Here is a 12,460-nt window from a genome sequence, read left to right as displayed (position 1 = left end):
AATCATGATTTTATAGATTATCCCATATTTTTGTTGTTAGATTAAGAATGATCTATATCCAAAGAATAGGCAGTTTTCCCAAGTACTCCCAACATTCAGAGTAAAAAACTTGAATCAAGACATGTTTATTAAACGCCTGTCAGCTTTGTTTTTATTTTTTTCACAGTAACTAGAAAGACAAGTGATGATGCGATGTCTCTACTCTTAAGGCATTATAAATGTAGTGCATGAGAATGTTGGGTGTGCAACAATAATTCTAATAGTCCAGTGGAAATAATGAAAATAATGATATTGTTTAAGCTAGGACCCAGGATCAGACACTTTCTAAACTACAGAAATAGCTTTGTCACTCAAATTTTGCATAAGGCCAGTCCTGTGTTGCTCAATATTAAAATAATACTATAATTGGCCCGAAAAGATAATTTATGGTATGCTTCTATCTCTGGATATTTCACATGCAGAATATTTGTAATAGCTTTCTTTGTCTTATATTTGTCATCCTTTGTAAGGATAAAATTAAGGTTCTTTATTTTTTGATAATCATTCTAGGCTCCCTATATCAAAAAAATTTTTTTTAATCTTTATTTATTTTTGAGAGAGAGACAGAGTGCGAGTGGAGGAGGAACAGAGAGAAAGGGAGACACAGAATCCGAAACAGGCACCAGGCTCTGAGCTATCAGCACAGAGCCTGACACAGGGCTCGAACTCACGAACTGTGAGATCTTGACGTGAGCTGAAGTTGGCCGCTTAACCAACTGAGCCACCCAGGCGCCCCTAGTCTCCCTAAATTTTATTCCTAAATTCCAACAAGCATCATGCTTAGCATCTTCTTGTCTTTTATGAAGAGTATTAGATTTAGCAGCTAAAATGTGATGGCCTTCATCACGAGGCAAAGATGCACCTTGTTTTCTTTGCTGAATAAAAGCATGGAAAGAGAAGGTAGCTTGATAGAGATTGGCTACATTTTATATTAAAGTTTTTCTCATAACCAACATAAAAAAATGCACCCCGCAATAAAGATTATTTACATGCTACTGCTGAAGAATTTAGTAAAATAGCAATTGATTAAGTTTTTGAATTACATGTTGTAAATAAGTAAAAAAAAAAAAAACTTGTCAGTTTCAACTTCGGTATCAAATTATAAGAATCAGTTTTTAAAAGTTTAGGAGGCAAACATTCTCTGGAACCTTAACAAATTCAAAGGTTCTTGGCACAATGCCTCTAAGTGTATCATAAATAAAATAATCTCACCCCTACCTTCTTTCCCGAGTCCAAGGGTGGTAATAAAGGCAGGGAAGATGTCAAAGGCCAAACCACCAGTAACAGCAGGTCTATAGCCCCCAAATCAAACGATTTATAAACTAACACTAGCAGAAAGAAACATACTTTACATCTTAAAAGGGGAAAGGGGAGATGTGTCCTTAATGAGTGATACACGCTTATGGTTATTCAGATTCATATGCGTGAACACATGAAAAAAGAGAATGTTTCTATTTTCTTTTCTTTTCTTTTTTTTTTCTTTTAAGGTTAATTCATTTTTGAGACAGAGGCAGAGCACGAGTGAGAGAGGGGCAGAGAGAGAGGGCTAGACACAGAAACTGAAGCCTGCTCCAAGCTCCAAGCCGAGCTGTCAGCAGAGAGTCCAATGCGGGATTCAAACTCACAAAACCATGAGATCATGACCTGAGCCTAAGTCAGATGCTTAACTAAGACACCCCGGTGCCCTGCAAGTGTTTCTTTAGAAGAAAATACAGACCAACATTCCCTTGGGAAGAGATAATAAATTGTTTCAAAATTACATAAATCTCAGCAGGTATAAACCATGTAATATTCCCCCTAAATTTGGAGAATTCCATTAAACTCGCATCATATTTTCTCCAATATATGAATCATGTTTCCAGCAAAATCTCCACCGTCTTCAACTAATTGTTGCTCACGCTACGCGTGCCGGTGCCAAATTCAAACCTACAAGAATTAACCAAAGATTTAAGTACCTGAAAAAATTATGCTTCCCTCTCATCCCCAGTAATATAGCCAAGAATGGGCTGAGCATGAAAATTCTTACAATTTTGACGCCTTAGGATTTTCTGGAGTCTAACTGACAATGAAAACGTTCTCTAAAATTTTTATTTCAAAAATCTATTTCAGCCTCTCTAGGAATTGTTCAAGAATTGTTCATTAAGAAGTAACAGCATCAAGGACATTTTGTGGGCAGTGGCCAACTTCCACTTTCTCTTCTCCCTCTGTTTTCCCTGTTAACAGGCAGTGAAGAGATGGCAGTGCAATTGGTCTTCCCCGATGGGAAAATTTCTCACTCTTTCTAACCTGTTCAGCGGACTCACTACAGAGCAAAGTCATGGGTCAGCGCCCACCGCTCTTTGCTGTCTGTCTGGTTATCTTTACAGCTATGCTATATGATGATTGTCCTCTGAATTTCAATGTTCTGACGACAAGATCACAAATCTATTTCAACTATTCTGATGTAGAAAGCTAATTAAGTAAACTAGCTCAGCAACTGATCGCGTTTCACTAATTTCAACCATCTGCCTCGACATTTGTTCCTATGTGCACCAGCTTTTGTAGCTTCGTTCCTCTAATAGCAATTAATGAAACTGTTAATAAGCTACATATATCATACAGTGTTGTAACAATTTACCAACGGATAACATTATGAGATAAATTATATTTAACAATTGTAGAAAAATGACTCTGATTATCAAATGTACAGCGTCTACTGGCTTTTGCTTTAACTCATGCTTCCCAATTAATTCTCTAATTAATTTAACACATATTTTATGTATAATTTGTAATTTTAAACTCTTGGTCAGCTATGCCATCTATTTTTACATGCTGGCTGCTTATATGAGACACATATTAATGAAACACAACCACTGCACAAATTACTAAGGCTTAATTTTATTTTCATTTACAATCTGAAGTTCACTGTGTGTTTTCATAAGAATTACTTTCAAAATTGTGGAATGCATAAAGAGGCAAACTATACTATTACCCACTTTTTGTGCTACATTCAAAAAAATAGTACGTGCACAAACACATTTATATCATGATTCTCATTTTTTAAACAAGATTAATTTGTAAATACCTTGAAGAAAACAGCACACTGAAAAACAAAACATAAATGGCCCTGAAAAAATAAGTCCTATCAAACTAAATTAATATTTTACAATAGTTTGATGGCTCTGGTAACACTTATACAAACAAAACACTTAAAATCTCATTTGACTTTGCCAAAGATTTGGAGTTTATTTTCATGGTGATTCAGGAAAAAAAAGCAAGCAAAACATATTAACATGTCTTTAATATGTTTTCACGAAATACACAGTAAATACTAAAGCTTACTTCATCAATACTAAGCAGCTCTCTGTTTTTTTTGTTTTGTTTTTTTTAACATTTATTTATTTTTGAGACAGAGAGAGAGCATGAACAGGGAAGGGTCAGAAAAAGAGGGAGACACAGAATCTGAAACAGGCCCCAGGCTCCGAGCTGTCAGCACAGAGCCCGACTCTGGGCTCGAACCCACGGACCGTGAGATCATGACCTGAGCCGAAGTCGGACGCTCAACCGACTGAGCCACCCAGGCGCCCCAGCAGCTCTCTGTTTAACCACTACTCTTCATTCAAATATACACCCATACGCATGTATTCACCCACACTCACGACTGTACTCTTCTCTATGGTGATCACCACCTTCTGTTTCCATATGCACAATTAAAATGTTGTTATAGAGGAAAAAACCCTAGATGTATGTCATAACCCATCCAAGACATTTTCACAAAGCTGCAAAATATAGAAGGCCTTACACATTTCTCCTCCAATAAGTTGTTTGGATAACATAGACCAAAGCCAAGAATTTTCAAGCTTACTAATTTATAGTGAATGGTATGAAGAAGTAAATATATCTGAAATCATAATGGTAAAAATATATAACAAGTTTCCAAATGAATTGAGTAAATAGACAATTTGGAATCTTAATGAATCATAAAATAATTACAGTTACAGAATTATTCCCATCCTACACTAAGCTGTGCTCACCCTATGACTCAGTTACATCAAGACTGGACACGACCGAAGGACCAATTAAGTGCACTTACCAAAAGTCTGTTTACAAGATGGACGTAAAAGCCTTTGATAAGTAACTCATTCTACCACCACTCAGATTATCTCTAGCTATATACCATTTAGGCAATCTTTAGCTCAGTTCCATGAATGTGTGTTTTATCTTATTTAACCCATGAGGAGATTGAAATTTAAAGAATGTTTGGTTCACGTGATAAAAGTCAAAGTATGACCATTAGCAACTTGACTAAACACGTAACTAGTATTGTCTGAACACAGCTCATCAGCCATTCATTAGTCCTTCCCTGCTCTTCACTTAACTTGCAGATTATGTTTGTCCTTCCCTGGCCCACACTTAAAACAAATCTACTGAGAATACCTTTACGTACATCTCGTGAAAAGTTATTCTTAGATTTTGTTTGATATTATCATTTATAGAGATAAATGAGTACGTATTGATATAGTTGAGTTTGGAGTAAAGGACTATAGGTTGAAGGACTGTAATGTGATGCTAAGCAGTCTTGGTTCTCCTACAATTTGCATATTTTTATATAATTTAGCAATTCTTATGGTAACTATTGCTATTTTACTGTTGGTATAGAGAGAATTTAAATAACCCAGAGAAGAGTAATAAAGAGAACTCAAAAATGGGAACTAGATTCTTGAAAAGAATGATGAAACAGAATTGGGAACCATACTAGAAAGATTAAGCTCAAAATGATAGTATAAACTAGTCTGGCCTCCCTTAAACCTGAGCATTTTTATTATATAAATATCTTTCATTGTACAATGGATATTCAATGGCTTGCATAATTAAACGATTGGGCTAAAAATCTCCTAAAAGAGGCAGTGGAACTGAAAAGCACTACCCTTTCAATTCAAAGGAGAATAATTCCACCCTAGTCTAGCATTCACTTAAATCACTTCATCAATAAATTATTTCATTAGTTGTGTTCAAATTAATTTCAGTCTTTAAAATAAAAAGGCACATCATTCATATCTTGTATTTCATCCTAAGCAACACTCACTCTTAAATTTTACATCTACAACTCCAAAAGCAAGGCATACAAATCACAACCCTGCCATTTCTCAATAACTCAATAACAGAGTTATTGTATGGTCCATTCACAGAAAGAACCTGTGAATGGGCCATACATAGGGAAAGACAAATTCTCTCACTTATGTCAGAAGAAAGAAAAGAAGGAATGAGGGAGGAAAAGAGGGAGGAAAAAAATCATGATTATATATTATGTAAATCTCACACCTAAACTCATAAAATCCAATCAATCTGCACTTCACTAGGGACTGTGTCAATGATGGATGGATGAATGAATGAATGAATGAATGAGAGAAAAAAAGTGTGCCCAGTTCAAGGCAATATCACCACATACAAACCACAATGCCTCTAATAGATTGAATATTATGACCCAGGGCAACTTGTGCTTCAAAAGGCATAGCTCAAGTGCCTTTGATATTTATTAAACATGTATAAGAGCTTCTAAGCTTTATTTGCCATTTTCTAACGTTGTTCATAATCACAATCCCTCCATTGTTTGAAATATTCCAGCCTTTTTTCTTTCCTTTCTCTTTTGGAATTTTTCTCCCTTATTTCTTTCTACTCAAAGAAGCCTATGGAGTGCTTCAAGTTAATTTCCCATCAAAATTTACTATAAAAGACATACATTAGAAGACAAAGAACCAACCCATTAACACCACAATAAAGGGAAAAAACAAGCACTTTAGCATAACCTGAAATAGTTGTAATTTTTTTTTTTTTTTTTTTTTTTTTTTTATGTAGCAAAAGGTGGCTGCCATATTTAAACACTGATTTTAGCTGTGAGCTCTCTTTCAGCCAGGGCAAAAAGAAGATACTGGTTTCTATGGTTCTCACTATTTAGGGTCTTATGAGGGCGCCTCCCATGATGAGGAGAAGAATACAAGGAGCCCTGACAATCATAATAGAGGGTCCCTAAATTAGCTGGTTCTCTAGGTATAACTGAGTCCTAAGATGATTCTGGCTCCATTCCTCTTTCCTAAACTATCCCTTACTCTTGAACTCCATAACCTGGGAAGTGGATAAAAATGGAGACACATACCACAAAATCCAGCGAATACCACTCATTGACTGGCAATGAGAAATCTGGTTCTAAAGATTTCATAGATTGAGATCTAACTCTGGAGGTACTGCAGCAGTAAGTGAAAACCTTGGACCCTGCCCCTTCCCTTTACTGCCATTTCAAACACAGCTACTCAGCAGTATTATTCCTTTATGTTGGTGAGACAGTAGAATTCCTAATTAATGGCTTTCCTTATTAGTAATATGCCAGTCAGTTTCAAACCAAGCCTTCAAAGACTCAAATGCATCATCTGGAATACAAGCAGCAAAATCTAATATGCCTAGCATTATCAGGAAGACAAATTATTAAAAAAAAAATGTTTATTTTTTGAGAGAGAGAAAGAGAATGAGCAGGAGAGGGGCAGAGAGAGAGAGAGAGGGAGACACAGAATCCGAAGCAGGCTCCAGGCTCTGAGCTGTCAGCACAGAGCTGATGCAGGGCTTGAACTCTTGAACCACAAGATCTGACCTGAGCCGAAGTCGGATGCTTAACTAACAGGACCACCCAGGAGCCCCCAAACCCACTTTTTAAAGAAAATTATTTAAACGTCTGTAATGATAACCTCAGGGTTATCCTTCTGATTATTAATTATTGAACGTAGGAACTCATGAGACAGGTTGGGTGCCTTATCTGTGTAAACTGTCCCTAATATGTTTCTCTTTTGCACAAGGAGCTCTCTATCCTTCTTTGAAATCAGCTCTTATTTCTCATGGCTATCATTGTGTTACTGCTTTTCATCTGCTCCCCGTCTATAACAATTGTGTAGGTAAGATTTTCAAAGTGTGCCATCCTCTTTTCTGGAATAAGCTCTGGACTGTCATCTATCACTTAGAGGGGATATTCATTTATTCCCTGCTTCATAATTTGATTTCACATTGTGGACTAAAATCTACCTTCTGGACCCACCAAGGTTCACTGTATTGTATATGTTATTGTTGCTTTCCCAGAGCGCATATGTTTAAAATAGATTGGCTTATGTTACCATAAATAAGAAATAAGAACTTGCCAGGAACTTAGCGTGGCAAGGCTATAGCCTATTAGCCTTAGAGATATTTAAGGAACTTTTAAGTGTCATTGTCATAGGCATCTTGGGTGTTCACCCAAAAAATCCACTTAAATAAGAAAAACGTATTTATTTCCATCATGGTCAGCTCTGGCTTTTTAAACCAGGCCAACTCAAATACGTGCGTATTATGCAAACCCTTAAGGCAAACCTTAAATATCTACAAAGGTTTACAGCTTTTCTCATTAGTGTCCTCTTAATTATTCCTAATCACTTCCCTCATTTTATCTTTATTAACCCCCAGTCTTCTGGATCTGTGACTCGACTTTATTACTACTTCTGATATTTGAGCTTCAGCTTTTCCAGTGAACTTGGATGTTCTTCTGCCTTTTGACTCGATGGGTTACCTCTGATAGAAAGCCCTTGCTATCATTCCAGCAAAGAAAAGGAAGAAGAAACCAGTGCAAACCTAGTCACAGGAGCCCAGCCAGTCACCTTTACACTCTACATAGAGAGGTTTAGACTCCCAGTTTCAAGGCCATTGTGCATTAGACCCAATTCAACTCCAATTGATATTTTGTATCAATAGGAGGCAAGCCATGTTATATATCCTGGCAAAGTGAAAGACTTATGGAATGGATAAATGGAAAAAAAAATATTTCATGATTTCTTTTAATATGTATTCAATCACATCACAGGATTAAGTTTGCAGAAATTTAGTCAGAAACGTGTGAATAGAAAGTTAGTAATGGCTAAATAGGAATACTTAACTCTTCTCAAAACCAAGAAAATTGCCAACCTGCTGACTACTCCATAAGGTAATGCAGCAGGATGTTGAGGGAACTTTTCTTATTGTGGAAATTCTGCCTATGCCCCAATAATGAAAGTCCTAAGCAAGAAGCATATTCACCTTCTGAAGAAACAATGTTTAAATACACCTATGCTAGACTTAAGATGGCAGAAATGATGTAACAATTTTATCAATCACAACAACCCACCTCCTGCCTATAGAGAGCAGACAATAAATTGGAAAAGTGATTTGTGATGGATCATCAAATGGAGAATGCTGTGTCATTCATTTCCTTTCTCTAACAAGAAAGGAACTGCTCCCCACCCTTGAGCAAAGAAAGGTTGAGGTGCCTGAAATTCAGACAGGCATTTAACTTCCCAGCTAAATATTTGCTAAATTAAGGAGATTTTAGGGGACCAGAAGTTAGTGACATGATGAGGTAATTGGAGAGTTTGTAAAGTGTCCCATGGAGACCGGGAACATGGATGAACAAAGAGATGGGCATCCGCTTCCTGCTTGGAAAATTTTGAAGGCAAGGATCTGGGGGATTGTAAGAGGAGACAGTTCGGCTGTGAGATCAATCTGTCCTTTCAACATCTGGTACGCTTAGAAAGCCTAACTCTCCGTAGGCCAAATGATCACTACTTAAAGTAGATGGGTTCAAATCAAGCCCATGAGATTTTGTCCAAGATGGTTACCTTCTGGACTGAGGAGCCCCAGTAGAAGTGGCTAAGTGAAGTGTTCCCCTGGGGTCAGGAAGTAAAGCAGGTCAGGCGGAGTCATTGCTGAGTCAGGGAAAGGGAGCAGGCTCTGAACAAAGTGAGAGCCTGCCGTGCTATGACCCTAATCTGGGGAAATCATCATGAGTTGTGGACAAGGGGGCAGATGACCATTTGCCAAAGGAGATTAAGAATTTAGTATATTTAAGTGTGGATTTCAGGTGGTAGATCATAATCAATTCTAAAATACAAGTCTTTTTTTTAATTTTTTTTAATGTTTTTATTTATTTTTGAGACAGAGAGAGACAGAGCATGAACAGGGGAGGGGCAGAGAGAGAGGGAGACACAGAATCCGAAACAGGCTCCAGGCTCTGAGCAGTCAGCACAGAGCCCGATGCAGGGCTTAAACTCACAGACAGGGAGATCATGACCTGAGCCGAAGTCAGACGTTTAACTGACTGAGCCACCCAGGTGCCCCCTAAAATACAAGTCTTAAGGAATCCACGATGGACTGTGCTGCAGAAACAGGTTTATGCTTAAAATAACACCAAAAATCATGTGTTGGAGCATTCTGGCACATTTTGCACTGTCGATATTCTATGCCTGATGCGGCTCTGAAGGCTGTGCAGTGAAAAGAAAGAGGGAAACGTGAGTAAGAAAGCCCTAAGCCGTTGGAAATACAATGAAATAGGGCCTTGATTTGATGCCAACAAATAGAGATATTTCAAGTAATGACTTGGCCTTTTGGAAACAGATATTGAGGAGGACTCCAAGGAAACAGTATGGTAGTCTCGACAATACTCCCAAATTGGTAGACTGTCACAAGTCTACCAGTGGCAAGGACACAGCAGAAGCGGCCGTCCTCCCTCGTTCGGTGACAGACCGAAAGCTTGGGAGTGAAAAGCTTGGGATTTATTCCGCGATCAATCAAAGTACTAAACGTGAACCTTTCTCTTCTTTCTAAAAATACCCCTTTGCTTTAATACAGCAAACCCACTGACTACATGAGAAGATAATCCAACTCCGACAGTTGTCAGCAAAACTTGAAAACAGTACTTCGGTTGCTAAAGTGGTATTCAGTTCCAAATCTGAAACCGGGACGATAGGCATCAACACGCACCTTCTTTGGAAGAAAGGGAAAGAATTTAAATTTGAACAAGTGATCTGATCTGTGGTGAACTCTTGCATTACAAACCACATGCCTTCCAATACTTTCAAAACCTACTGTTTCTTTTCTAGACATTATTCTGCCAACTTTAGACCTTCGTCAAATGTCACCACTCTGATTCCTAAAATGATCTTGTTCAGATATAACAAGCCACACCTTCTTGTTTTCAGGCGTTCAAGATTATTTAAACTGTATGAATGGTTGTTTGCAGTAGTACCTGGAAAATCTGAAAAAAAGTGTTCACATCATTTAGAAATTCACCTTGGATTCAACGTTTTGGAAAAAAAGAAGAGGTAATGACATAGGTTCCATATTTGGAGGGTTTTTTTGGTTTACCTCGGGGTTTAATTGAACAGAGGATCTTTCTAAATCCTAATATTGGGAGTTTCCTATTCTTCTTCTGGTACTAGAAGAGGGTTTGGTTTTTTTTAAAACAGAATTTTTTTTTATTAAAATCATATTCTCATTTTCTTCTCACACATTTCTCATTTTTCTGCCAAACTGATTGGAGGTTGCTGGGTTTGAAAAACATGTTTATATTTTCTGACTCCTGGAAGCCACTTTAAAAATGTGTCGATGTTAGAGGCAAATAATATCAACCACCCTTTTTTTTTTAATGTTTATTTTTGAGAGAGAGAGAGAGACAGAGGGCGAACGGAGGGAGGAACAGAGAGAGAGGGAGACACAGAATCCGAAGCAGGCTCCAGGCTCTGAGCTGCCAGCAAAGAGCCCGACACGGGGCTTGAACTCCCGTTGGTGAGATCCTGACCTGAGCCGAAGTCAGACGCTTAACCGACTAAGCCACCCAGGTGCCCCAATATCAACCACATTTTTAAAATTAATGTGGGGCGCCTGGGTGGCTCAGTCGGTTAAGCGTCCGACCTCAGCTCAGGTCACGATCTCGTGGTCCATGAGTTCCAGCCCGGTGTCGGGCTCTGGGCTGATGGCTCGGAGCCTGGAGCCTGCTTCCGATTCTGTGTCTCCCTCTCTCTCTGCCCCTCCCCCGTTCATGCTCTGTCTCTCTCTGTCTCAAAATAAATAAACGTTAAAAAATCTTTTTTTAAATTAATGTAAGAGTGGAGGTAAATGCTGTGTTTATAGGCCCAGATTCTGTTCAGACACGTCTTGCCTTCCTGCCCTGTTTACCAGTTAGATGTGCGGTCGATTAGTGTAGTGCAGCTGTAGAAATACAATCACGCATGAGAGGGATGAAAATGAACTGCAGAATGTGAGGCTGATACGGTGTTTTACCTCTCCAAAGATCAAGCAGGGTACATCAGGCAGGTGAGGGTTGGGAGGTGACCCCAATAGCCAGCTCTCTCCCCGAATCCTTTATAACTAAGGAATGATTGTTTTCTCCAGCATTACGTGCAAATGATAAAAGAAAAATTCAAAAATATAAAAAAAAAGTTTCCATGTGTCAGGTGCCACCTACCTCTGCCTACAGATCTTCATGACGCACATTGAGAACAGCCCGCATATGTCACTAGACAGAGGGGGTTGGAGTTCATAGCACAAATCCCATTGGCAAGGATGTGCTTTAGTGGGTGGAATTCTACCCATCTGATAAACAACATTTGGGTTCACCACAGGGAAGGCTTGGAAAGAGAGAGCCTGTTCACGAAGAGATGCTGACACCTGAGAAGAAGCAGTGAGGAAGCGTGGCAGAACAAAACCCCATTTAACGCTCCGTGATGGCTTCTCCAGCATGAGACCTGGCTGTCCATTGCCATCTTGGAAGAAGTTGTGCGCAGATACTGATATGCCCGGATAAAAGAAAAATAGGCTCATTCTTCAAATAACTTACTTCACTTAAAGTTATCCTTCAAATAAGTTACCATACCTATAGGATTCTGCTGCAGAAAGCCTATAAAAAACAAACTTCAGAGAATGTTAACGTCATTTGGGGTAGACTCTTTCCACAGATGCAACTAGATTAAAATTAATTCCACTTCTGAGTCTGCCTAAAATTTTGCATTCGGCTCAGTGACGTAGCTAACACTTTGAAGTTCATTTCAGCTCCTACAAGTGTATCATATATATATGAAAGCAAGCAATACTTTTTTCAACTGACCTCTTATACAGCAAGCTTGCTAAATTAACTTATAAAGGCTAATAATTTAGCCATAGAAGCTTCTAAATATTTTAGTTTAGGCAGTCATATCACCTAAAATATGATGACAATTGCATTTTTTCCTTCCAATTGTCATACCTCCTTTTTCTTGACTTACTACGTTGGTTAGGCTCTGCAGGGCAGCACTGAAAAGAAGCAAATATTCAGCTAACTTTTCCATTCCTTCAAATCAAAAGGAGAGCCTCAGGGGCGACTGGGTGGCTCAGTCAGTTAAGTGCCTGACTTCAGCTCGGCTCATGATCTCACGGTTCGTGAGTTTGAGCCCCACGTCAGGCTCTGTGCTGACAGCTCTGAGCCTGGAGACTGCTTCGGATTCTGAGTCTCTCTGTGTCTCTCTCTTTCTCTGCCCCTCCCCCACTTGCACTCTCTTTCCAAATAAATCAATCACTTTAAAAAAAAAAAATAAAGGAAAGCCTCAGCATTTCCCATTAAAGGTGATATTTCTAGATTTAT

General features: G+C 38.5%; 1 protein-coding gene across 2 annotated transcripts in view; it reads left to right on the top strand.

Annotated features, from left to right (window-relative positions):
• The window catches only part of LOC144617055 (uncharacterized), a 65,995-nt gene extending 53,550 nt beyond the window's left edge, over nucleotides 1-12,445 (top strand). For both annotated transcript variants that reach the window (XR_013557053.2, XM_078450595.2), the window contains 2 exons: nucleotides 10,044-10,166; nucleotides 11,466-12,445. Coding sequence is in view for 1 of the 2 variants with exons in the window: in XM_078450595.2 (XP_078306721.1) it covers nucleotides 10,044-10,166; nucleotides 11,466-11,508 (166 nt within the window). In the remaining variant the exon portion in view is untranslated. The remainder of the gene's footprint in view (nucleotides 1-10,043; nucleotides 10,167-11,465) is intronic.
• The last annotated feature ends 15 nt before the right edge of the window (nucleotides 12,446-12,460 follow it).

This window comes from Panthera onca, chromosome C1 (genome assembly GCF_046562875.1).
Source record: "Panthera onca isolate mPanOnc1 chromosome C1, mPanOnc1 haplotype 2, whole genome shotgun sequence".
Lineage (NCBI taxonomy): Eukaryota > Metazoa > Chordata > Mammalia > Carnivora > Felidae > Panthera > Panthera onca.
The sequence above is the reverse complement of the archived record's forward strand: the minus strand, read 5'-3'. Positions and strand labels throughout refer to the sequence as shown.